The 25915-nt window shown below is 62.0% G+C and overlaps 1 protein-coding gene and 1 long non-coding RNA gene across 15 annotated transcripts; one reads left to right on the forward strand and one right to left on the reverse strand.

The window, feature by feature from the left end:
* The first annotated feature begins 10 nt into the window (after positions 1 to 10).
* On the forward strand, positions 11 to 24996 carry WIZ (WIZ zinc finger). Of its 12 annotated transcripts, none has more exons than XM_051837895.2 (13): positions 11 to 168; positions 1490 to 1754; positions 6642 to 6714; positions 8246 to 10458; positions 12166 to 12489; positions 16199 to 16369; positions 17268 to 17771; positions 18970 to 19368; positions 20004 to 20555; positions 21617 to 22144; positions 22332 to 22751; positions 22909 to 23104; positions 23914 to 24996. In XM_051837895.2, the coding sequence occupies exons 2-13, from the start codon at positions 1550 to 1552 to the stop codon at positions 24071 to 24073; spliced, it is 5745 nt and encodes a 1914-aa protein (XP_051693855.2). In that variant the 5' UTR covers positions 11 to 168; positions 1490 to 1549; the 3' UTR covers positions 24074 to 24996. The 12 variants fall into 12 exon arrangements, with proteins under 12 accessions (XP_051693855.2, XP_051693858.2, XP_051693857.2 ...); XM_051837896.2 differs by lacking the exon at positions 11 to 168 and adding an exon at positions 395 to 800; XM_051837898.2 differs by lacking the exon at positions 18970 to 19368.
* LOC103345684 (uncharacterized) lies at positions 4194 to 14412 on the reverse strand. 3 transcript variants are annotated; one of them, XR_011382840.1, is made up of 5 exons: positions 13101 to 14412; positions 11859 to 12050; positions 7239 to 10435; positions 7037 to 7138; positions 4194 to 6337 (listed from the first exon to the last, which is right to left on the reverse strand). It is a non-coding gene; the product is annotated as an uncharacterized lncRNA (long non-coding RNA). The 3 variants fall into 3 exon arrangements; XR_011382839.1 differs by having other exon boundaries at positions 4194 to 7612; positions 8838 to 10435; XR_011382838.1 differs by having other exon boundaries at positions 4194 to 7138.
* Positions 24997 to 25915: the final 919 nt, after the last annotated feature.

A 25915-nucleotide genomic window follows, 5' to 3' on the forward strand; every position in this document is an offset into this window, starting at 1 on the left:
GGGGGGAGCGATTTAAAGGGACAATGTCCCCCGAGCGGTGGAGGCGGCGGCGGCTGCGGAGGCCGCGGCACCGGCACCGGGAGCGGCGGCGGCGGTAGCGGCAGCGACGGCCGCACCGAGGAGGGGAGCTCCAAGCCCCGGCGTCCAGCCGGCGGCGCCGCCTCCCCGGTGAGGCCCGGCCCGGCCTGGGGAGCCCGCGGGCGGGGCGGAGCCGGAGCGGGGAGGGGGAGGCCCGGGCCGGGCCGGGCCAGGCGGGACCCCCCGGGGTGGGGGGCGGGGCGGGACCTGTAGGGGCGGGGCCTGGGTGGGGGCGGGGCCGCGCAGGTGGGGGGAGGGGCGGGGGTCTTGGGGCAGGTGTCCCCCCCCACCTCGGCGCGTCCCGCGGGGTCTCCCGCCTCGAGGTGCACGGGCGGAGGGCACATCTCCCGGACCTTTTCCCCCCTAAGGGGTGCGCCAACGCGGCGCAGCCCCTACCTCTGCGACCCCCGGGGGGCGTCCGGGCGGGAGCCCCCTCCCCACGCTGCCAAAGTGCTCCGAAGTTGCGGTCCCGCCCGTTCCCCGCGGGCAGTGCCCACCCTGTGGGCACCTGCAGGTGCTTCCTTCGGGCCTGGGCAGGGACCCCCGCCAGGACTGCCAGCCCAAGGACGGGCCCCCTGGGAGCCCCCAGGCTCCCGAGGGCAGCGCCTGAAACCAGGCCTGGAGCCCCGGCCCCGCCCCGGTTGCCTGGGCCCGGCCTCCCCACCGTCTCCCCGGGGAGGGCGCCTCATTCCTGCCCTTCACTTTCCGCCGTTACCTTGAAGGTATTTATAGGTGGCGAGGACCGCCCCCCCTCCCCAGGGTCCTCATTTCTAAACCAGGGGCCCCACGGTTCCCTTTGGCCCAAGGACTAGAGCAATCTGCTGGTGGGGTGTGTGTTTGGGGGGGGTGGTCAGAATGGAGAAACCCAGGCTGGGTGTGCATGAAAAAGCGAGAGGGTTGAGACTAGGGTCACTTGAGGCTGTGTGTGGGGGTGAAGGGGTTAAAGCTGGAGAACCCTAAGGGCCGGAGGGGTGGGGAAGGGGGGAGGAGTGTGGGAAAAGTGCAGGGGATTGATTTGGGCAGTGGAAGAGAAGAAAGTGGACCCATAAGGACTGGGGGGGGGGGGACTTGTAGGGGCGGTGGGGGGAGGATGTGCATGTGCATGGTGAATGGAGACACAGCTGGGGAGAGCTCAGCCGTGTGTGGGTACCAGACAGCGTTGCAGGGAAGTGCTGGGATTGCCGATGGGTGTGTGTGGGGAAACTGAGGCAAGGCGGGATCTGGGTAAAGGGGGAGTGATTGATGGGGTCGGGGTCGTGTGTGGGGATGGGGGAGGTGTCAGAACCATTCACGGAGCTTACCTGGACTGGAGGTCAAGTCAGGCAAGCTGAGTGTTCGGGGTAAGGACTGGGGTTTTGCAAGAAGGGAAACTCGGGCTCTTTCCTAAGCATCTCCCTCTCTCTGCCCCTAGACCCACAATGTCCTGCTGAGCCAGCCCCCGCCACTGAGTGGAGCCAGACAGACAGTACTCATGGAGGGGGCCCTGACAGGTGGTCTGGCCACACCAGATCGTCCCCGAGGCCCCGAGAGACTGCCAGGCCCAGCGCCGCGGGAGGACATCGAGGGTGGGGCCGAGGCCACTGAGGGGGAAGGTGGCATCTTCCGGTCTGCCCGTTACCTACCTGTCACCAAGGAGGGCCCTCGAGACATTCTGGATGGCAGAGGTGGCATTTCTGGTAAGAGCGGGGGGCCCTGTGGCCCCAAGGGTATATCTGAGCTGGCACCTGAAACTCAGAGAGAGCCAGGTCACCCAGCCCAGCAGGGGCTGACTTGGGATTCGGATTCCTCTTGAGCCTTGTCTTCTCAAAGTGGCAGGGGCTGCGGGGGGGAGGGGTGGGCGCAGGAAACAGGTGCTCTGGGAGCTGGTGATTGGACCAAGGCCACCCAGTGAGTGGCAAGCAGCTGGGACTCAAACCCCAGGTTGGCTTGGCTCCATCTTCTGCGCAGAGTGTCCTCAGGGGGTCTAAGTGGCCACCTCAGCACCCCAAGCTCCCTGCCTCAAGGCCAACCTCGTCCCCAGGTACACCTTGCTCCCATCTATCTCCTGGTTGGTATCTTGGGTACCCCAGCTCCTGAATCACGAACCTAAACAGCTTGTGCCCTCTAGTGGCTGGGGAGAGAGTGGGGTGTCAGGGGCACCTGCCCCACTTCTTTGTGCCTTGGTCTACCCAGCAAAAATGTATCTCACATGGCGTCCCTGCTCAAAATCGGTTATTCATGCAGTCAATGCTGAGCAGGTGCTGTGTGCCAAGCTGTGTTCTAGGTGCTGAGTTAAACAGCCCATGAACAAATAAAAATCAAAGGCGAGAGCTCCTGCCCTCAAGGGGCTGGCATTCTGAGACAGGAGACAATCCAACAGCTAAAATATCCCAGGGGCAGGTGGTGACAGGTGCTGTGAGGGTATTAGGAAGGGAAGTGCCTGGGCTGGGGTTGGGGGTGGGGACCTGGAAGTGCCCCCAACTGTCACCCTGAGAGGGTGGCATCTAAGTGCAACAAGGAATGAATGGCATGCAGGGTGGTGGGAACAGCAAGTGCAAAGGGCCTGTGGCAGCGGGGAGGAGCCTCTGTGGCTGCAAAATAAGGAGCTGATGCACCACACCTCTGCCTTCATCGTCTTCTGCTCCAAGACTTTGGTTTGCAATCCACATCGCATCAGGGGTTTCCTCCATGCCAAGCCCTTTGAGTACTCACCTCATGCCATTCTCTGAGTGGGAAAAGCTTGTGGAGTAGCCCCGAGGATGGTTCCATTTCAAGATGGGGAAACTTTGAGACTCCAAGGGGTAATAAAGCTGCCGCGGTCACACAGCCCAGCAGCCGCATGACTCTGACACCCTTTATCTGGAATCCCCACGCTGGTGTCCTGCAGGACACTGGACCTGTCCCCAGCCACCTGCAACACTTACCCTGATCCTCAGAGGCTTATAGAGCAGCTGTCCCTTGGAGCCAGGCACTGGAGCACAGTGGTGACTGCGTGTGCGCACACACACACACATACACACCCCATTCCCTTTCTACCATCTGGGACAGAGGACACTGACACGCCACCAGGTCTGGTGGCATAGTGGTGGAGAAAGCTGCTAGCCCAGCCTGGGTGCTCCAGGAGGACAAGGGACAATGAGCCAGACAGAATGGAGCAAGAGATATCTAGGTAGGAGACACCCTCACCCGCACCCCTAGTGCACGCCACAGCTGCCACCGCCACCCGCCCTTATCCGTGCCAACGCCTGAAGGTGCTGGTGATATGTGTGTCTGGCAGCCACATGGCAGAGTGAAACCCCAGGAGGGCAAAAGGGCTAACCCGGCACCCTGGAAACCTTGGCAAGCCCTTCTTCCAAACCTGAGACTCAGAGAGGTGGCAGGACCTTGTCAGTCACACAGCCAGGCCAGGAAGGAGCAGACATCTTGACTGTGGGAGCCTGGGGTCCCCTTTGGTTCTGAGAAATGGGGTGTTTCTTCTTTCCCTAGCAGATACCCTAGGTCTGGAGGGAGGGGAAGGGCAGATCAGGGGCATCCTGAGTCCTCCCCTCCCCACCCCAGGGAGCCAACCAGGTATTAGTGCCAGCGTATCTGTCATATAGCCTCAGAATGACGGGGTGTTCTCTCCGGTAGCATGGAGTGCGGCTGGTTTGACTTGGAGTGGAGTTTCTGTCTGGAGGTTGGAGGAAAGCTGGGGCTTGGAACATTGTGTCTCTCTCACTGTCCTCTAGCCCGCCCCACCTGCCTTCCCCCATGCACCTGCTGTAGGTGCAAATCCCAAGAGCCTCTGAGGGGCGACTGGTGTACCCTGAAGCCCAGCCCTCCCTCACTCCCACTCAGCCCTCAGAGGCCCCAGGGACACCCTGGGAGGGCCACCTCACTGCTTGCATCCTCTGCCTCTCTAGCCGGGCCTTCCAGGTGTAGCTAAGGATCAGAGAGGATGATGTCTGGTGTGTGCTTGGCCTTGTGTGGGGGGACAGGGAGCTTAGGGACAAAAAATGCATCATTGCTGGGGATGAAACCAGAGTGTGGAGCGAATGGGAGGGTTCTGAGGCTTCAGGTCCTGTCTTTGGCTTCTGCTTGAACTAGCTCTTGCCCTGTCCCGCACCCCCCCACCACCACCTGGCACCGCCCCCAGAACCACCCTCTCCCCTGGCCCTCTACTGCCGCTCCTCTGGCTGGAGCATTCTGTGGGTTCTCACTGGCACCCATTACTGGCCCTGCACACAAGAGGAAACCAAGCCTGGGAAACGCAAGCCCTTCAGGTCACAGCACTGGGCCTTGAACTTGAATCTGTTCAGCTCCAAAGTCTAGATTCTTGGCAGCTCCACAACACCGCCTGGCTTCAAGCTGCTCATGGATGCCCTCCTCTCTATGGCGAGTCCTCCCAGGAGAGACCTCAGGTGACAAGAGCCAATGAGAGCCTCCCCCTTCTTGGCACGGCCACTAACCCAAGAACAGCTGTCCACAATGGGACTTCTGGATCCTTCCTCCTCCTCCTCCATCATCATCATCATCATCATCATCCTTGGAGGCCTCCAGGCATCTCGGACATGGGCCCTGCTTTGGCCTGCTTCCTCCAAAGTTATTAAAAACAGGAGCCTGCACTGGGAGCCCGTTCAGACAAAGAGGGCAACGCAGCACTGCCACCACCACCCCCACCCCGGCCCTGGCTTGAGAATTCTTAGTGGCAATCGTAGGATCATCAAATCTGGGACACCTTGGAATCTCAGGAGCAGGACAAACAGGACACCAGGCTCTGCCGGGGCTGGGTACCCAACCTACCGACCGCCTTCTCCAGAGAAGTTCGCATCTATGACTCGCCGGGGACCCTGTTTCTTGGGTTCTTGCTCACAGAGTTGATCAATCAACCAACTCTCACACCCTGCACAGCATCCCCATCTGCCCCACCCCAGCGGCTCTCAAACCAGGCAGGGTGGGGGGTGGGGTGGGGAAGCTGGGGGGTTGTTGATTCTGCCTACTGGGGGACACTGTTAACATCTGCAAAGATTGTCAGTTGTTATCACCATGCGGTGGGGAGGCTGCTCCTCCCATCTGGTGGGTGGAGACTAGAGATGCCACTTAATATCCTACTACCCACAGGACAGCTTCCCCCCACCCTCCCATGGTCTGGTCCCAAATGTCAGGGTTTTGGTTTTTTTTTTTTTTTAATCTGCTTCAGACATTGCAAACCTCCCTGCCTTTGCAGACCCTGTGTAGCAATCACAGCCTTTATAAGACTCAGCAGAAAGACGACCCTCCCAGCCAGGGTGGTAGCCCCCCCTTTTCTGGACACACACACACCCCTTCCTTCACGCTGCCCCCCACACCCCACCCTGGCTTCATTTTTATTTCTTGATTCCTAAATGGCCAGCTTTCAAATTTGCCTGGGCAAATATGGAATGGTGAGGACAGTGGCAAAAAAGAAAAAAATACCAGAATTCACCCCAGCAGCGGTCCTCTGTCTCTCTGGATCACCCTCAAGTTGAAGGTGATCCAGCAGTTGCATCTGCTGGGTTCTGGACAGGGCGCAAGTTCCCCCGCCCTCCGCCTCCCCCCCCCCCAACCCAGTGTGTTAACCTTGGCCCAGACAATTGGCCCGCGCCCCGATTGGCACGCGCTCACCGGCATCAGGCAAGCGCGGCGGGCAGAGTAGATGCAGGCCAGGATTCCTGTGGTCGCTCCAGGCCCTGGCTCTACAGGCGGATAATGGAGAGTTGGCTCTGTCTAGTGAGGTAGGGTGGGGGTCGGGGGGTGGAGGGGCAGTATTCCAGGAGGGGATTAAATTTAGGGCTTAGGGCCTGGAAGGGGGTCCAGAAGGCGGCAGGCACAGCTCAGGCCAACAAGGCTCGGTCACTGCACACGCCAGCCTGGCGAGTATTTTGTGAGTCGTCCTGTGGTGGCACCAGGTGTTGGATGGGCTCCTGTAATGAACTAGGCCAAGCAAGTCACTGCTGTGAGTGACAAGCAGCCATCCAGAGAGGGAGCCAGGCATCTCCAAGGGGCTGCTGAGAGAAAGAGAGAGAGGAAGGGAGAGACAAACCTCACAGGGGTTCCCTTTGGAACAAGTGGCCAGAGAAGGGTGTTCCAGGCAGAGCGAGGAGCACATGCCAAGCCCCTGAGGTCAGCCAGAGTTAGCTGGCCCACACAGGGGGCTCCACAAGGAAGGCAGGACAGTCAGACAGAGGCAGTGAGGGGCCCAGAGACAGAGGAGGGTGGTTGGACAAGTGCTGAGTCTGACCTCACAGGGCCTTGCAGGTGGCAGTTAGCAATCCGGCTCTTCCTGTAGGTAGAATGAGAAGCCCAGGTGAGTTCCTGCCAGGGCTTGACTTCTAAAACCCACCCTGGCTGCCAGGTGTTGCGGGGCTGGTGGGGGGAGGGAAGCAGAAAGCCCAGGGAGCTGGTACTAAGAAACCCCTTTCAGGGTTCAGGAGTGGAGAGAGGCCCAAAGGGCTCTCTGGGATGAGGGGTTGTGGGAGCCAGCAGGGCCCTTCCAAGGTGCCCCGGCAGGGTTCCTGGAGCTGGGGTGTGGAGGGCCCCAGCCAGGGGGAACCCCAGCCCCTCAGGGTCTCCCCTCTCTGTTGCAGATGGGCAGCCCCATCCCGGCCTCAGCGAAGCCCTCCCCTGTGCTACCTCGGCCACCCATCGGATCAGCAGCTGGTGAGTGCCATGCTGGCCCTGGCCTCAGGGAGGGCAGGGGGTAAGCTGCAGGTGCCCAGGCCCGAGAGAGAGAAAGAGAGAGAAAGAAAGTCCCCCTGGGGAGTGAGAGGGGACACAGTAGGGAATTAGGAGGCCAGGCAGGAGGAGGTGGCTCCCAGCAGGCCTAGTCCCTTGGTGGGGAGGGGTGGGAGAGGTCTGGAATGAGCACAGTCAACTCTCATTATCTCTGCCAGGAGCAGGGGCGGAGGGGTCCAGGCCTGGAGGTTGGACCCTTTGAAGTCCTGGCTGGTCTCTGCTAGGTGCCTCCCCACCTCCTCCCCACCTTGAAATGATGCTAGGGCCTTTCTGAGCCTCAGCTTTCTCGTCGGGCATAAAGGAATCCATGAGCTGCGTCTCACAGATGTGAGGATCCAGGGGACAGGATCTGTATTGGGTAAAAAGCAGGAAGTGATAACAGGGCCGACGGCCACTCCCTGTGTGAGGAAACGGCCTGGTGGGCGCTGGTGTAAAAATGATCGTCTTACCAGGATTCATGAGAGCTCTCCATATGAACGGCAGCCACCGCGCTAGGCTCTCGGCACCGTCCTGTGAGCATCGTGTGCCCCTGACGGGCCACACAGCCCAGCCCGCTTGTTGGAACCCACGTCCCAGGAATCCAGCGTCCCCCTCATGCAGGCGAGAACTTGGAAACAAAAGGAGCGGTGACCAGGAAGAACCGTAGTGAGGACTCACACTGGTCACGGGCAGGTGTCTTCTTCGCTCCGGGTTGTGTTGCCACCATTCCATGTCCCCCTTTGCAAAGGTTGTGGTTGCAAGCCTTTTATTATTTTTTTTAAAGCACTTGCCAGCTGGGGGTGAAACTTTCCTTGATGACGGCTGTGAGAAATCTCCCTAGGCTCTGGATAAGGACAAGGAGGGTGTTCAGTTCTTGGGAGTCACCCTCGTTTTTAGGATCAGAAAACTCAGGCCTGGAGGGGTTGTCTCGCCTCCCCCCGACCTCACAGTCACTGGGGCCAGAGACTGAACAGAGGGGTGTGGGGGGGGGGGTTGCCTCAACCTCTCCTTGCAAGAGCAAAGGTGCTCTCCTTGGAATTGCTCTGCCACAAAGGTGACATTCACCAAATCTGGGGAGAAGGGGGGACCAAAAGTAACTAAATCAGCCCCAGGACGCAGAAGCAGCTGGGACCACAGGTCAGCCTCTGGAGAGAGATGAGAGTTGACTGTGCCACCAGACTGGGAGACACTCCGTAGAAGTGGCCCTGGGTGTGGTCTCTCTGCATGTCCCCTCCCCCACCTCCCAGATAATGCACTAGGGCTGGTGCATCCCGGGAGCTGAACCTGGCTCTTGACCCACAGCTTGGGGAATGTCCAGAGGGACCGCCCCCCTCACCCACACAGCCCCTCTGAGGCTGCCTTCTGAGTGGATCTCCGGGGGGTCTGCATCAGACTGTCCGAGAGGATCCCACCACCACCCTAGGAAGGCAAACTAAGGCGTGTGGCTAACCTTTCCCTCATTGGCACTTCCTTGCAGCTGCTGGGATGGAGGCAGCCTGGACTTCCGGCCAGGCTCTCCGCCACCCCATCTCCTGGGCCACTTTCCTGAGCCCCCTGATGGCCAGGGGCCCTGGGAGCACCCCCTGGCTCAAGAAGCAGGGGAGGGCAACCCCTCTGAGCAGGGGTTCGAGGACTCGGTTATCGTGAGAACCCTGAAACCCCATGCTGAGCTCGAGGGCTCTAGAAGGTTCTTGCACCACCAGGGTGACCCAAAGCTCTTGGAGAAGGCCCACAGGGGCCGCCCCGGGTTTGAATGGCTCAGAGATACCGACGAGCAAAGGGCCCCCAGGGACACAGAGCTGCATTTGGACCTGCGCCCCCAGCTGCTCCCGCCCCTCCCCTCCTTCAGGAGGGTTCTGGTGCCAGTGGAGGACACGCCCAAGACGATGGACGTGGCCATGGTGGGCACCACGGAAGACCTGGAGGACCTTGATGGGCTGTCCCAGCGGTCCGAATGGGACCTGCCTGCCTCGGCCTCAGAGGTGGCCACACAGACCTGGACGGTGAACTCAGAGGCATCCGTGGAGCGGCTGCAGCCACTGCTGTCCCCTGTCCGGCCAGGGCCCTACCTGTGTGAGCTACTGGAGGAGGTGGTCGAGGGGGTGGCCAGCATGGACGAGGGCGAGGACGAGGATGAAGAGCCGGCCGTGTTCCCGTGCATCGAATGCAGCATATACTTCAAAGAGAAGGAACACCTCCTAGACCACATGACCCAACACCGCCAGGCCCCGGGCCAGGAGCCTCCCGCCCACGTGGCCCCGCTGGCCTGCGGGGAGTGTGGCTGGGGCTTTGCTGACCCCACGGCCCTGGAGCAGCACCGGCAGCTGCACCAGGCCTCGCGGGAGAAAATCATTGAGGAGATCCAGAAGCTGAAACAAGTTCCGGGCGATGAGGGCCGCGAGGCGCGGCTGCAGTGCCCCAAGTGTGTGTTTGGCACCAATTCTTCCAGGGCCTTCGTGCAGCATGCCAAGCTGCACGTGCGCGAGCCGCCGGGCCAGCCGGCCAAGGAGCCCCTCCCAGGTGGCAGCCGGCCCGCTAGCCCCAGCCTGGACGCCAGCACCCTTGTGTATCACCCCTACGGAGCCACCCCCGCCTCGGGGCTGAGTGCCTGCGTCGTGTGTGGCTTCCCCGCACCCAGCGAGAGCCTGCTCAGGGAGCACGTGAGGCTGGCGCATGCCCCTCCCCACTGGGAGGAGGGCAGGGAGGACACCTTTGAGGAAGAAGAGGAGGAGGAGGAGGAGGAGCAGGAGGAACAGGACCCTGCCAGCCAGCCAGGCACCAGCCAGGATGCCTACGCCCGCTTCCCCGATGTTGCTGTGGATTACTTTGGCAAAGCTGAGCCGTTCCTAGCCCCCGTGTGGCGGGAGAACCCTGCTGAATACGACCCTGGCCTGGACTTGCGCCCAGACTGCCCGCAGCTGGGCGTGAGGGATTTCCCAACGTCGAAGCCACTGGCGCATGGCTCCAGCCAGAGTCCTTTTGGAAGGCTGGCCTTTTCCTCACCGCTGGCGTCCACCCCATACTCCCTACAGCTCGGGAGAGGCAAAAGCATCCTCCGCCCGCAGAGGCTGGGGGACCGGAGGCGCCCGTGGAGCGAAGAGGAGGAAGAAGAGGAAGAGGAGGAAGAGGAGGAGGAGGCTGCAGCGCTGACCTCAGAAATGTATTGTTCCCCCCAAAATGGGCTCTGTCCAGCCCCAGCCACCCCCAGCCTCCTCCCACAGCCAGCCCTGGAGCTGAAGCGGACTTTCCAAGATGCGCTGCGCACAGCCGAGGCGTCGCGCGCGCAGCAGCAACAGCTCCGAGGGATGGTACCCATCGTGCTGGTGGCAAGGCTGGGGCCGCAGGTGATGGCGGCGGCGGCGGCCCGGGCGCCCCCGAGGCTGCCGCCGGAGGAGGAGCTGGGCCTGGCAGGCACCCACCCCTTGGACTTCCTGCTCTTGGATGCGCCGATGGGTGACCCCCTGGGGCTGGACACGCTCTTGGAGGGAGACCCGGCCGCGGCACTGAAGCCGGAGGAGCGGAAATGCCCCTACTGCCCCGACCGTTTCCACAATGGCATCGGCTTGGCCAACCACGTGCGGGGCCATCTGAACCGCGTGGGCGTCAGCTACAACGTGCGGCATTTCATCTCCGCCGAGGAGGTGAAAGCCATCGAGCGCAGGTTCTCCTTCCAGAAGAAAAAGAAAAAAGGTAGGGTAGGAGTGGGGGGACTTCGGTGCAGCACCCACCTTCCTCCAAGGCTCAGGAGGCAGGCGGCTGAGTTCTTCTTAGCTTTTTTTTTTTTCCTATTTATTTATTGGGCCAGCATTGTAGGATAGCAGGTAAAGCCGCAGCAGTGGCATCCCTGTTCTGATCCACTTCTTTGCTAATGGTCTGGGAGAAGCTGCGGAAGATGGCCCAAGTGCTTGGGCCCCTGCCACCCATGTGGGAGACCCAGATGGAATTCCTGGCTCCTGGCTTCCAGCCATCTGGGGAGTGAACCAGCGGATGGAAGATTCTCTCTCTCTCTCTCTCTCTCTCTCTCTCTCTGTAACTCTGCTTTTCAAGTAAATACATAAATCCTATTTGGAAGGCAGAGTTATAGAAGGAAAGGAGAGAGAGAGAGGGAGAGAGAATCTTCCATTCGCTGGTTCACTCCCCAGGATGGTACTTTCGGCTATCTTTTGTTGCTTTCCCAGGCACTTCATGGTGGGTGAGGGGTGGATCGGAAGTGGAGCAACCAGGACGCATACTGGTGGTCTCATGGGATGCTGGTGTCTCAGGTGATGGCTTACCCTACGGCGCCACAATGCAGGCATTGATAGCTGAGTTCTTAACCCACCCACTCTCACTCTTAACCCCTCCCTTACTACCAAGGAGGGTGATGTTGGGGCCTCCTCTGCTGAGAGATCTTTGAGTCAGGGCCAAGGTTACCACTGAAGGTCAGTGCCCTGGCTGTGCCAGCAGCTGGCCCCAAAGGAGAACAGGCAGCAGATCTCTCCCAGGGGAGAATTTAATCCCTTCATTGGACAAATAATTGATCCATCGAGATCTCCCCTGTCTGGGCACTGCAGATTCAGCAATGAATGCAAGAGTCATTCTTGCTGCCCTGGAATTCAGGTCCAGAGAGACTCTGCCCTCACCCCCAACACACACACACACACACACACACACACACACACACACGCCGGCTGGCTTAGAACCCCAGGAACTGCACTGAAGTACGCAGATTCCCAGGCAGTGAGATTCTGATCCCGGAGGTCCAGGGGTGGTTGTGATACTGGTAGACCTGGAGCCCACATGGGGAGATGCTGATATGGTGTGTGTATGTGTGTATGTGTGTGTGTGTGTGTGTGTGTACTCTAGAAGCAGACAACCAGAAAGCCGGGTGGGTGGTCAGGACATTGAGTGGTCCTGGTGGAGTTAGGGGAAGCTTAGAAGTCTCTAGGTGCACCTGCAGGAGGTGGGGGGGGGGGCGTGGAGGGGAGGATATCCAGAGGAGCGTGTGTTAGGTCCTTTTTGTCCATTTCATCCATTGCATATTTAACTGATAGCACCAGGATGACTACAAGCAAAAGTAGACAAGAGAAATCTGTTTACCGAATACTCACCGAAATGATCACAAGCCTCCCATTGGAGAATGTGCTTTGGGGACGGAGTTCCCTGATGTTGTCCAGATGTGTGAAGAGGGAAACCCCCAGGCAGGGGGATGCAGGTGCAGGTGCAGAGAGCCAAGGGGCGGGCAGGCAGGCAGGCAGGCCCTGAGCAGCCAAGGGGAGATGAACGGTACTGGCCGTGTGAACCTGCAGAGGATAAGAGGCCCTGGGGTCTGGCAGAGGCTGGGACTGGAGAGTCGCCCCTCCCCACCACTCCCCTCCCCAAGCCAGTCCACACGCCTCTCTCTTTCTCTCTCTGCAGTGGCGAACTTCGACCCAGGCACCTTCAGCCTGATGCGCTGTGACTTCTGTGGGGCCGGCTTTGACACGCGCGCCGGCCTCTCCAGCCACGCCCGGGCGCACCTGCGCGACTTCGGCATCACCAATTGGGAGCTCACCGTCTCGCCCATCAACATCCTGCAGGAGCTGCTGGCCACCTCAGCCGCTGAGCTGCCCCCCAGCCCCCTGGGCCGGGAGCCTGGCGGGCCCCCAGGCAGCTTCCTGTCCTCTCGTAGACCCCGATTCCCTCTCACAGTGCCCTTCCCGCCCACCTGGGCCGAGGACCCTGGGCCGGCCTACGGAGATGGTAAGAGGAGGGAGTGGACTGGGGCTGGAGCCCTGGTCCTTCCCTGGAGTTCAGAGGGGATGGTGGTGGGGTGGGTGGGGTCCCTGGGGGTTGGGGGGCAGGGAGCAGCCACTCAGTTTTCCTGAAAGTGTTTTGTGTCCCTTTCCAAAGAACGCTGTCAAATCACACAGCCACCCTTCCACTTAGGGGGTCATTTGTGGGCCAGGAATCTTTTCTGGATATGGTCTCTTCCTGCCCTTCCTAACACATTTTCACAAGTGCTTATGGAGCTCTAAGAGCCAAAAGCTGCACTTAGCAACTTCATATGCACGAACACACTGATTTCCTCAACATAACCCTAGAAGGCACTTTTATTATCATCATCATCATCACCATCCCCATTTTACAGATCACAGACTGAGGCACAGAAAGGTAATTAACCTGCCCAGGGTCACACAGCTGGAAGAAGTGGGGTCAGGGTTTTGGAACCCAAAAAGCAGTCTGATAGAACTTTCTGGAATGTGGGAGATGCTGTGTGGCTATCTGCGCTGTTCTGGAAGGGGTCCCCACCAGTCACTGGGAGCTGTTGAACACTTGAACTATGGCTGGTCGGAGGCTAGGGGTGAGCTTACTGGACAGCACAAATCTCGGGTCCCAGGACTGTTGCTCCAGCAGCGTGGACAATCCCCTCCCATAACCGTGCACGGGCTGAGTACTCAGTCTTCAAACTGTTGCTGTTCTGTTTGTGGTGGGGGTGGGGGGCTGAGGTCTGTAGGAAGGACCACAGCACAGGAAGCTGAGTGTCCTTTGCTTTGCCACAGTCGCCCAGCCAGCGGCAGTCTTGGCCTTGTGTCCTGATCCGTGGTTGTTTCCAGTAAGGGCGGGGGGCTTAAGAGATCGGGGTGTAAAACTGTTCTGTGAGGGAGCCTGGGGCTGGGCACCTGCACAGGGAGTGGAAAAGTGAGAGTCTACAAAATCTGACTTTGCAAGAGCCTTTGACCAGAGAGCTTGAGAACTAGCTGGGCTCTGAGGACCGGAGGATGCCTGGTTAGGAATTGTCTCCGGGGACTGCTTGGGGCAGTTTGCAAGATTCCATGTGGATCTGTACTGCAGGCTCCATCAGAACCCTTGCAGACTACCACTCAGGAGTGTGTAGAAGCGAAGTGTGTGTGTGGGGGGGGGCTGCCATAAGCCCCTTCTCTCCCCCCGGACAAGGAGGAGAGGCCGAACTGGGATGTGACCCGCAGCGTCCTGCCTCTGCTGAAGCCTAGGTGTTCAGCTCACCCACTTGAGCTATTTGGAGGCACAGCTGCCTTTGAGGATGGCTAAGGGTGCGCAGGGGGCAGTTTCTAGCTCCCATCCTGCCCCCTTGACTTCTGTGTTGCCCCAGCAGGGGCCTGTATATGAGACCCACAGTTCCCTACCTGGCACCTGCATCCCAAGGATGGGAGCACACCGTTTTTAGCTAAGATCAGCCCCCAGGTAGTGTTGAGCCTGCCGGTGCAGCCACTGGGTTGTGAGGAGTCAGCTTAAGACAGGAGGGGTGTGTGTGTGTGTGTGTGTGTGTGTGGCACTGTCCCTGCCCTGTCCCCGGGGAGGGGGCGCTGTGGCCAGTCTTTCAGCGAATGCCTTTGGGTGTCTGGGCTCTGTCCTTAGGCGCCTCCCCTAGAGGGCTGACGGGGGCGGGGCCAGGCTGGGGGCGGGGCAAGTCAGTTTGGCCCCACCCCAGCTGTCAAGGAACAGCTGGGGACAGTCAGTTTGGTGTTGGAGAGGGAGAAGCAGGCAGTGTGTTTAAATTGGGTGCCGACCGAGGGGAGGGGAGGGGTCCGCAAGAGTGTGGTGCAGCACCGTCGAGGGATGGCCAGGACGATCTTGGGGACTCCTCAGGGTTGTGGATCAGCTGTCTTCCAGGATCCTCGATCTGGAGGGGGAGACTTGCAAGACAGAGAATGAATGGGGCAGGGTCCGCGCCGGGGGAGGGGGTGGGGTCTTGGGGGCAGTCCTAGCTCTACCAGTCGGGGCTCTGGGAGGCTAGATGCTGTCGGGGTGTGGATGCATGCGGCAGGAGGATTCCCATCCTGGACGTCGCGATAGCCGAGGTCCCACCTGGGACGGCGGTTGGAGGTGGCTCCAGCCGCGACTCCGCCGGTCCCGCACAGGCGTTTTCGCTCATGGCGCTCTGCGCTCGGCAGGCCACCCTGGGCGCGCCCGAGAGGCGGGGCGGAGCGGCTCGGCGGCGGAGGCGCTCGGCGCTCGGCTGCTCCCGCCTGGGGCGGCCGCCCCGCGTGCGCCGGAGCCAAGATGGCCGCCTCCACCGCCCAGTGCCGAGTGACAAAAGCGGAGAGCAAGGCGGCGGCGGGGCCGCGCGCGGGGGGCGCCCGGGAGCGCGCGCCCACGGGGGCGCCCCCGTCCGGTCCCCCGAGCCCCGGCCCGGTGGCCCTCCCCGCGCCGCCGCCGCCGCCGCCGCCCCCACCCCCGCCGCCGCCGCCGCCGCCGCCGCCGTCGCGGGACGGGCCCAAGGCCGAGCCGGAGCCGGGCCCGGGGCCCGCGCCCCCGCCGGGTAAGAGCCCGCGCCCGGGAGGGTGCGGGGAGGGGAAGTCGGTGTCCTGCCTGCCCGTGCCGCCGCCGTCGCCCCCGACGCCCGCCGTCCAGTCTCGGGGATTCCCTCCCCTAGGCCGTCCAGGGGCGCGGGCTCCTGGGCTCCTGTCGCCGCTCGCAGAGTCCCCGGGCCCAGAAGCTCTGCGCCGCCGCTCCGCGACGCCCTCGTACTGCCTGACAGATGTCCCTGTCGCCTGGGGGCCCCCCGGGAGGGGCCCAGGCCGCGACCGCAGTCCCTGAGGCGCGGAGACCCACTTGGGCCGGGCCCCTTCTGACAGATGTGCCCACCCGACCCCGCGACTTTTGACAAAGTCCTCGGTGGCGCTGCGCCCCAGGGTCCCCTGGCCTGGACTGCCCTGTCCCTGGCTCTGGAGGACTCGCACTGAGCAGGGGACCTGGCTGGCCCTTCCGCCTGCCCCGTGCCTCTCTCCTGCCTCCAAGGCCCCAACTCCACACATAGATGCTTCCTGCTCTGAGCTGTCGCCATTCTCTCTCAACTCTCAACTTGGAGGCTCAAGCAGGCCTCCCGGGCTCCTTTCTTCCTAGCGATTCGGCCAAAATCCAGCCTTGCTCCTCCTCTGGCCACGACACCCGTCACCCCCGATGGGTGTCACCATCACTTCGCAGGAAGTTCTTTGGTTCCTACTCTTCCTGTCCACTGTTGGTCCAGGCTAGAGGGCCTCGCTTTAGCGTTATGACCAGTCCTAGCCCCAGGGTGGCTGGCTGGTGGCACTTTCTCACAAGGCCAAAGCTGACAAGGAGCCACCCGCCTCCGCATCCCCCACATTGGCTTTCGGGGCTCCTGACCCTGGCTGCCTTTTTGGGGTTCCCCTTCCGACCTCTCCCCACCACCTCCACCCTCTGGCCTGACAGGTGTTGCCTCCCTTTCAAGTTCTGTCCCAAGAGATGTTTAGTCTGAGGTGCCCACCAGGAGAGGCTCAGCTCAGGTTTGCGCTGCGTCCCCTCCCCCAAGTGTCCGTGCTGTCAGTGGGGCCGCAGGCTTCATGGAGTAGGAGCTGTGCCCAGAGTGAGCGCAGGCCCCCAGGATGGAGGAAGAAGGGCCGCCCCCTGCGGGTAGACAGGCTGACCGCCACCTGGGCTCAGCCTGTGTCCCCCCACCCCCACCCCGCAGGCCTGGGTTCTGAGGAAAACGCCATGGTGGCCGTGGACTTGGGGTCCCCCCCACTCCCTAAGAAGAGCCTGCCTGTCACTGGGGCCTTGGAACAGGTGGCCAGTCGGCTGAGCAGCAAAGTGGCTGCAGAGGCTTCTCAAGGCAGCAAGCAGGAGCTGCCAGACCTCAAGGGTGAGTGGCCCAGGTGGCAGGCGGGGGTGCTGGCCGGGCTGGTCCCAATCAGAGGGGAGCGCTTGGGCCTGGCGGGTTCATGTGGGGCCCGCAGGTTGGCCATGGCTCCCTGCAGGCACCAAGGCAACACCTGTCTTTTGCTCTTGAGCTTCCAGAGCACATGTGCCCCCCCAGCTGGGTGAGGGCGGGGCGTCCAGAGAGGCTGCGGGGTTTCTGGTTCAGACCCAGTTCCTTTGCCAACCCTGACCCTCCTCAGCTGCGCAGAATCTTCGCATGCCACCGATTCCTCTGTGTTTGTCGTGGTTGAGTAGTCTCGGGCCCTGGGCTAGAGCCCAGGTGTGTGAGAGGACAGACAGCCCTGGCCTTGCACTTGTGTGTGTGTGTGTATGAGCGGGGGGGCAGTCCTTGAAGCTTGGGGCCAGCGAGGCAGAGACGCAGTCAGGGCTAGGAGCTCTACAGAAGAGGGTGTGGGGTCCCGCTGAGGCTGTGTCTGGGGTCTGTGGCTCAGTCTGTGGGGCTGAGCCCAGGTGACCCTCGCTTGGTGGAGCATGTGGCTGGCAGGTCGGTGTTGGGCAAATGCGGTGCTTTGGGGCTCTGAAGGGGCATCCCCACTGGCTAGACCACACGTGGCCTCAGCCTCCAGCTGTGTGCCCTTGGGCGTAACTCTTCCCCTCTCTGAGCCTCAGTTCCCTTGCTTGCAAACCACACAGGCCCATCCCTGCCTCCTTAGAATCCTTATAAGAATGGGGAGTGGGGGGGTGGAGGGTGGAACTTGACAGAGGCAAAACACTTTCATGGAACCTGGCTGAGTGGGGCCCTCAGGGAGAGGAGAAGTGGGCGAGCTGGGCCCACAGGCCTCACAGCCCGCCCTCCCCCCGGCCCCCGTCTCGCCCTCCAGCTCAGAGCCTGACCACTTGCGAGGTCTGCGGCGCCTGCTTCGAGACCCGCAAGGGCCTGTCCAGCCACGCGCGCTCGCACCTGCGGCAGCTGGGGGTGGCGGAGTCTGAGAGCAGCGGTGCCCCCATCGACCTCCTCTACGAGCTTGTGAAGCAGAAGGGTCTGCCTGACGCCCCCCTTGGGCTGCCCCCAAGCCTGGCTAAGAAGTCCAGCTCACCAAAGGAGGTGGTCTCCGGGGGCCCCCGGCCCGGCCTCCTCACCCTGGCCAAGCCTCTGGATGCCCCTGCCATCCACAAAGCCGTCAAGTCACCTCCTGGCTTCTCAGCCAAGGGCCTGGCTCATCCACCCGGCTCTCCGCTCCTCAAGAAGGCGCCGCTGGCCCTGGTGGGCTCCCCTACCCCCAAGAATCCTGAGGACAAGAGCCCCCAGCTGTCCCTGAGCCCCCGGCCGGCCTCCCCCAAGGCGCAGTGGCCCCAGTCCGATGACGAAGGGCCCCTGAACCTCAGTGAGTGTGGGTCCAGGGAACCAAGGGAGGTCCCAGTGCCGGGAGGGCGGGAGCCTCTGGTCGGGCTCTAGGGCCCAGGGTAGGGGCAGAGGGGGACTTGCAGCCCCACGTCTTGGGTTGGCTGGGTCAGGCATCAGTGGTTGAGGCGCTCGCTTGCGTATGATCTTCTGTCTCCCTCACTCCGTTCTCCACCGCCCCCGCCCTGGAGGCTTGGCTACGGCTGCTGAGTCCTGCCAGGGTCATCCTCAGCACTGGGCCTCCTCTGGGCCCGAGGGTTAGGGGCCTGACTTCCCCGGTGGGAGCTCGGAGCATCATGGGTCTTGCAGATAGTCAAGGGGGGGACAGGAGATTCCCCCTGGGCAGCCCAGTTCTCATGGGAGGCGACTCCCCCTCTGTCAGTGCCCAGGGGTAGAGGCCCAGCCGATAGAGGCAGGGGAGCAGTGAGCGAGGGAACATCAGGCATCCCTTGGGAGCAGAGGCTGTAGTTTGTGGGCTTTAGTGTCTGGGGGCGACCCCACCCCACCCCCACACACTGGGGTCTGGCCTCCTGCTGGTGGCATCTCACGTTCCCCTGGGAACTGCTTCCCCTGAGTCTGCTCCAGGGGCCCTGACAGGTGTGCCCCTGGCTAGACGAGGAGCCTTCCAGAAAGTTCATGGGAAGCGTGTGTTATGAATCAGCTGTGCATGGACTTCACCATCTTTTGCACCAGAATATGCTTAACCTTGTCACTCCAATTTTCTGCACACTTTTTGAAGTGCCCTCATAGGGTGCTTGGCAGCAGGTGGGAACCCCTGCTCTGCACCCCCTCTCTGTCCTCACAGCTCCCTTGGCAAGGGTCCCAAGGCTGGAGGGAGGGGTTCCTGTCCTGTGCCCCCCGTATATTCCCTGTGGTGCCTGTGGCAAGGGCGCCGTGCGAGAGGGCCCAGGAGCATCAGGGTTTGAACTTGGTCGCCGCCTGTCCGCTCTGTCGTATCCTCCAGCTCTTCAGTACTCGCCTTGATGCCGGAGGGCAAGGCTGGGGAACAGGACCTCCAAATAATTCCTGTGGCATGGAACCTTGGACTCCAAAGTGCCTGGGCAGCTGGAAAGAAAAAAAAAGCAATCACACGAGACCCTCCTGCCTCAGTCCCCTAAAAGGCCGGCCAAGGTGGCGGCCGTGAAACTGCCCCCTCCCCTCCCTGTGTTTTGTCTCCGCAGCTTTAGATAGTGACGGGGGCAGAGAGCTGGACTGCCAGCTGTGCGGTGCCTGGTTTGAGACCCGAAAGGGCCTGTCCAGCCACGCCCGTGCCCACCTGCGCCACCTGGGCGTCAGCGATCCGGACGCCAAGGGATCCCCCATAGACGTGCTCCACGGGCTCATCAGGAGGGACGGTGTCCAGCTCCGCCTCCCACTCGGGCACGGTGCCCCGGGCCAGCTGGGGCAGCCGCCTCCCACCTCTTCGGCCCTCTCCTTGCTCCCCTCCCTACCGCCGGCCAAGAAGGCCAAGCTGAAGGCCGTGGGTATGGCCAGCCCCTGGGGGAAGCAGGACTTCTCGGCCGCCACAGCCGCCGGCATTTTCTGGGCCTCTGATGTGGAGCCGTCTCCTCTCAACCTCTGTAGGTTCTCTCTTCAGCCGTCCTCTCCTCCCTGTGGGCCCTGGAGCCCCTCCTGGGGGAGGGGAGGGTCACAGCCCCCTCCCGACTCTCTCCCTGCCGAGGCAGGGAGGAGACAGGCCCTTGGCAGTGACAGTTCTATCCAAGAGAGCTCGTTGGCAGGGGGCTGGCTCTGCTCAGCCCTTTCTCTTGGTCTTCCACCCCCTCCACGACTGTGACCCTGGTCTCTGAATCAGGGTCGAAGGCAGGGATTATGCCTCAAGGTGTGGCAGGCACCACAGCTGCCCCTGGTCCGGAGGCCCTGGGGCACCTAGGCCACTGCCTCCTGCCCTCCCCATCCTCCCTGGGACCCGCAGAGCTGTGGAGTTCTTGGTTCCCTCCTCCTGCACCAGATCCAAGGGCCGTGCATGCGTGCGTGCGTGCGTTCTCTCTGGAGCCTCCCCCCTCCCTTCTGCCAGGTGTCTGCCCCCCACCCCCATCCCACTCCTCAGCTCCCTCACTCACACCTACTCTCCACCACCACCCTCACCTGTGGGCACGTCGCTGCCCCCCCCACCTAGCCGTCCAGGACACTTCCTGCAGGCGAACACACCAGCAGTGCCCACGACACTAACTGCCACTCTCTCCTCTTGCCACAGCCTCCGGCCCTGAGCCAGCGCGGGACATCCGCTGTGAGTTCTGCGGTGAGTTCTTTGAGAACCGCAAGGGCCTGTCGAGCCATGCGCGCTCCCACCTGCGGCAGATGGGCGTGACCGAGTGGTACGTCAATGGCTCGCCCATCGACACGCTGCGGGAGATCCTGAAGAGACGGACCCAGTCCCGGCCTGGTGGACCTCCCAACCCGCCGGGGCCCAGCCCGAAAGCCTTGGCCAAGGTGGTGGGCAGCGGAGGTCCTGGCAGCTCTCTGGAAGCCCGCAGCCCCTCGGACCTTCACCTCTCGCCCCTGGCCAAGAAGTTGCCACCGCCGCCAGGCAGCCCTCTGGGCCACTCACCAACTGCCTCTCCTCCTCCCACGGCCCGGAAGATGTTCCCAGGCCTGGCCGCACCCTCCCTGCCCAAGAAGCTGAAGCCTGAACAAATGCGGGTGGAGATCAAGCGGGAGATGCTGCCAGGGACCCTTCATGGGGAGCCGCACCCCTCTGAGAGTCCCTGGGGGGCACCGCGGGAAGACCTGACACCCCTAAACCTGTGTAAGTGTGATCTTGTGGCAGGGCAGGGAGAGCAGCCGGAGGGGTCTCTTCCCTGCCTCCCCTTGTGGGTATCCAGAGCACCCAGGGTTGTAATGGAAGGGAGGCTGCACAGCTCCAGGGAACACAGGAGCCGACTGCGATCCTGAATACATGGGCTCCGGTCACCAAGCTGCTGCTTGGTTCTGTTAACACAGGGAAAGCAGAATTCTGTCATTTTGGTAGTAGGAAAAAGTTTCTGTCTCTTGCACCATCGTCAGTTGATTGGTAGTGGCTGCTTCCTGGATTCTTGGAGAGAAAGACAGCAGGAATCCATTTGTGATGCCTGCCATGGCAGGAGTATAGGGTCAGGTGATGGATGTCTAAACTGTGTCTTTCTGACATTCCTGGTAATTAAGTGCTCAGCATTTAGCATCAAGTGGAAGCCAAGATTTTTTTCCCTCCGTAATCTAGCAGTGTGAGACCACAGACAAGTCTGCTCCTTTGGAAGGTGGAGATCAGCAGAGTCCCCTGTCCATTTTGGTTTTCCTGAGAGTTAAGTGGGACCCAGCACTTGGCTTGGTGCCTGGTTACAGAGAACCCCATACGTGGCAGTCACTTGCTTCCTTGTTATGGCATCACTGTGCCCATTCTGCTCAGGTGGATTGAGTGCCTACTGTGTGCCCAGCAGGTAGGGGCGGCCCGGGCTGCGCCTGAGAGCTTATGTGTGCCACCTGCTGGCCCTGTGCCCCGGGCTCTGAGCTGTGCCTACTTTAGACTCTCCCAGGAAGCCCCGGGCCTGGGGGCTTTCATCTCCCAGTTTGCACATGAGGGAAACTGGCTCGGACAGGGGAAGTGGCTCGTCCAGCGTTATCACATGGGGAGAAGCCAGAGAGGCGGCTGGCCAGATGTGCATACGAGGGCCCCGGAGGCCCGTGTGAGGGAGCGGGTCGCTGGGGTGGCAGGGGCGTGCACAGAGGCAGGCAGGCAGGCAGCCGGCACTGGTAGGAGCTCCGAGCTTGGAGGCTTCCTGTCCGCAGCCGCCGCCTCCTTCTCCTCTGCCCCCCACCCTGGACCCTCTGCAGCGTCCCGGGCCGAGCCGGCGCGCGACATCCGCTGTGAGTTCTGCGGTGAGTTCTTCGAGAACCGCAAGGGCCTGTCAAGCCATGCACGCTCCCACCTGCGGCAGATGGGCGTGACTGAGTGGTCTGTGAACGGCTCGCCCATCGACACGCTGCGGGAGATCCTGAAGAAGAAGTCCAAGCCGTGCCTCATCAAGAAGGAGCCACCAGCCGGAGACCTGGCCCCTGCCTTGGCCGAGGATGGGCCCCCCACGGCAGCCCCGGGCAGCCTGCAGTCCCCGCTGCCGCTGTCGCCCCTGGCTGGCCGGCCAGGCAAACCAGGAGCTGGGCCAGCTCAGATTCCCCGTGAGCTCAGCCTGACACCCATCACTGGGGCCAAGCCCTCAGCCGCCAGCTACCTGGGCTCAGTGGCAGCCAAGCGGCCCCTGCAGGAGGACCGCCTCCTCCCCGCAGAGGTCAAGGCCAAGACCTACATCCAGACTGAACTGCCCTTCAAGGCAAAGACCCTCCACGAGAAGGCCTCCCACTCCTGTAAGCAGCGGGTGGCAGGGTCCTGGGAGGGCTGGGCAGTGCCTGAGCGTGCACACTGACCCCAGGTGGGGTCCCCCACGTCGAGGTCCCAGGCGGGAGGCGGGATTTGCTCGGCTTGTGGCAGAGCCATCTGAGTGCACCTGCCCTCCCTGGGGCCGTGGCTCAGCAGCACCCCCTCCGCCTGCAGCCACCGAGGCCTGCTGCGAGCTGTGTGGCCTTTACTTTGAAAACCGCAAAGCCCTGGCCAGCCACGCGCGGGCGCACCTGCGGCAGTTCGGGGTGACGGAATGGTGCGTGAACGGCTCGCCCATTGAGACGCTGAGCGAGTGGATCAAGCACCGGCCGCAGAAGGTGGGCGCCTACCGCAGCTACATCCAGGGCGGCCGTCCCTTCACCAAGAAGTTCCGCAGCGCCGGCCACGGCCGCGACAGCGACCAGCGGCCGCCCCTGGGGCTGGCCCCCGGGGGCCTGGCCGTGGTCAGCCGCGGCGTCGGCGGGGAGCCGGGGCCCGAGGCCAGCCGGGCAGCCGACAGTGGCGAGCGGCCTCTGGCAGCCGGCCCGCCGGGCACCGTGAAAGCCGAGGAACGCCAGCGGCAGAACATCAGTAGTGAGTGCTGGTGTGGGAGGGAAGCAGGCAAGGGGCTGCGGGCGCCCCGCCCACGCGCATCCCCACCCCGCCCCAGGGCGCCCCCATGCTCGCTGAAGGCTGGGAGATGCCAGGGCCCTGGTGCCCCTGCTCATCCGCATCCCCGTACCTTCCTTAGAGTTTGAGCGCCGACAAGCCCGGCCTCCAGATGCCTCGGCCGCCCGAGGGGGCGAGGAGGCCCATGACCGGCCACCGAAGTTAGAGGAGGCGCGGCAGCCCCCGCCCCGCGTGCGGCCGGTTCCCTCCCTGGTGCCTCGGCCCCCCCAGACATCACTCGTCAAGTTCGTCGGCAACATCTACACTCTCAAGTGCAGGTACGCTGTCCCCCAGGCCCCGGGGAGACCTCGTGGCTGGTCCTTGGCCACCTGGAGACTTAGAAAGGGACAGGGGCCGCCCTGGGGCACAGACCGAGGGCTCCTCCCACAAGGCGGTGCCTCAGAGCATCATGCTGATGCCCTGAGCTTCAGCCAGCAGGATCCTGGGTTCAAACCCTGGCCCTGGCATTTACTGGCTGCCCTGGGCCTCAGGCTCCCCAGCATTCAGACATTGGATAACAAACCCACCTAATGAATTTTTTGAGGACCAAGTTTAATATTTATAAAGCACATGGCACTGTGCCCCTGCCCAAAAGTTAAACCCTCAGCAAGAGCCTGATGAAGAAAAATAGAGGTTAATTCTTACCAAAGTGCCTCGAGTACGTCAGAGACAAGGAAACTGGGACTCTGGAGATGTGAGATGACTCGCCTTGGGCCACTCAGGCCCACTCAGGAGCTCTGGGCTCCAGGCCCTCGCGCTCTGAGGCCGCACTTGACGCTGCAGGGCCTGGTGAGCTGGGCAGGATCTGCTCCTCTGCCCCTGCGGCTCAGATCCCGCAGTCGGCGTGGAGGTGCCTGGGAGTGAGACGGCCTTTACCCAGCACCAACTGCTCCTCAGGAGACCTGCCATGACCCCGTGCTGGGGGGAGGGGGCTGTGCACACACAAACACGTGGTTTCTGGGCGCCGCCTCCCTCAAGCTTGGGGTTCTGAGTGGCAGCTCGGAGTGCCCAGGGCTACAGGCAAAGCCATGCTTCCACCTCTCCTCACGGCATTGGCCGCTTCCCCCCTCTCTCTTCCCCCACACAGGTTCTGTGAAGTGGAATTCCAGGGCCCTCTCTCCATCCAGGAAGAGTGGGTGCGGCACTTACAGCGGCACATCCTGGAGATGAATTTCTCCAAAGCGGACCCCCCGTCTGAGGAGCCTCAGGCTCCGCAGGCACAGACAGCGGCGGCACAGGCGCCCTAACACAGAAGCATTCCAGAGCCCGTCTTGTGCCACCTCTGTCTGCTCTCCCTCCTCCGTGTCCTCTTCCCTGTCCTTCCTCTTTCTTTTCCGTTTCCAAAGGAGCAAGCCAAAACCTCAAACCGGTGCCCCTCGGGGGCCGGGCACACTACAGCCGGGGCACCGGGAGCCAGCCAGCCAGCCGCCCTTCCCTCAAGCCTGAGGACTCTGGGGCCACAGGGTGTTGTCCTCCAGCCCATGGCCACCTGGCCCAGCAGGGGCAGCAGCCAGGTCTGGCAGGCAGGCAGGGCTGTGCCTGTCACCCGTGGCCCTTTGCAAAGACCCCAAAGACCCCTGTTTCTGGTTCCCTCTTGGCCCCCCTGAATATCCTCTCACCCACACGCACACGGCAAACCCACACGCACACGCACCTCGTGAGACCTGGGACCTGCCCTAGCCCCCCAGTTCCCAAGTTGAACGACCACATCACGCCACGGTGCTTGCTCAGGGGAAGCCATGCTCCCTCTGTGGCCCACCGGGGCCTGGGAGCCCCCGCTGAGCCCACAATGCCACGGAAATCCTTGTTGGCTGCCCCTTGAGAGGGGCCCTCCCAGCTGGGGAGAGCTCAGAGCTGACAGCTGCCTCCTGCCCTCGAGGACTCCAGGGGGCCCAGGAGGGTGGGGTGGGGGGTTGGACCCTCCTCCCCTACTCCTGGCCCCCCCTTCCCCCTTTTCACTGTTGCTTTCTATGTATAGCTCCCTAGACCTCTCACTTTTTTAAAAACGCGTTTTGTGTAGAGAATAAGGAACGTGGATCTTTTTATTTTGCAATCCCGGGCCAGCTAGAAACTGGGAGCTGATTGACCTTTTAACTTTTTCCAGTGGCCACATTTTGGTTATCGATGTACCTAGAAGTATGTAAATTAGATTAAATTTCTCTTCTGGAAACGCCCTGGGGGCAGGCGGCCAGCGTGTGTTTTTCTGTCGAGTGGACGGACAGCTGGCATTGGCTGGCGGTCGGGGTTGGGGACGGAGGCTGCCTCTTCCACCCGGAGAGCCTTGGGTTTCCCCCGTTGGCCGCCAAAGCTGACCAAACACAGCTGGGGAGGTGCCCTGGCTGGTGGGCAGCTCTGGCTAGGTGGCCAAAGTCCGGCTGCCAGGCTGGGACAGGAGCCAGGAGGGAGAGTCTGGTGAGGCTAGAGGGGCTTCCCAGGCAGGGTGTGAGGGGCCCGCGGCAACAGAGGGAGGGAGAAGGGCGCAGCTGCTGGGAGTGTGGGAGCCCGGTGGGGGAGGAGAGCTGGCACTCCCAGGGCGTGTGACTGCCATGGAGACACGTGCGCCCTGACCCCGAGTGACAGGAAGGGGTTGGGGGGCGGGGAAGGAGGAGCCATCAAGTCCTCTGCTGGGGTGTTTATTTGCTTGCTCTGCAAAGGTTTATTGAACATTTCTGAGATTTTTTTTTTAAGAGATGCTGTTGGCTGCTCCTTCTTGTTTACTGCCATGTGGTTTCTCAGCTCATCGTTTTCATGCAGCAGCCAAGTGCTGGAAAGTGGAAATGACCTCATGGGGTGTGGAGCTCAGGGGCTGCCTCCCTGCTGGGGCAGGAGGGGTTAACAGGCTGCACCAGCACCTCTCCCCCAGGGTGGTCTCAGTCCTCAGCCTGGGCTTCTGCGCTGAGGGGGTCAGGACGGAACAGCTTACCTGCTGGCAGAAGGCAGCTGCAGCACCTCCACCCACCTGCACGCCACATGCGTGTGTCCCAGGCTTAGGAAGCAGTGAGGACATCTCGTGGGGATGGGTGCATCCTCCAAACCTTTTTATACGATCAGTTTTTACAATCTGAATTATAGAGGCTGGGTGGGAAGCA

This window comes from Oryctolagus cuniculus, chromosome 16 (assembly GCF_964237555.1).
Source record: "Oryctolagus cuniculus chromosome 16, mOryCun1.1, whole genome shotgun sequence".
In the NCBI taxonomy this organism is placed as follows: domain Eukaryota; kingdom Metazoa; phylum Chordata; class Mammalia; order Lagomorpha; family Leporidae; genus Oryctolagus; species Oryctolagus cuniculus.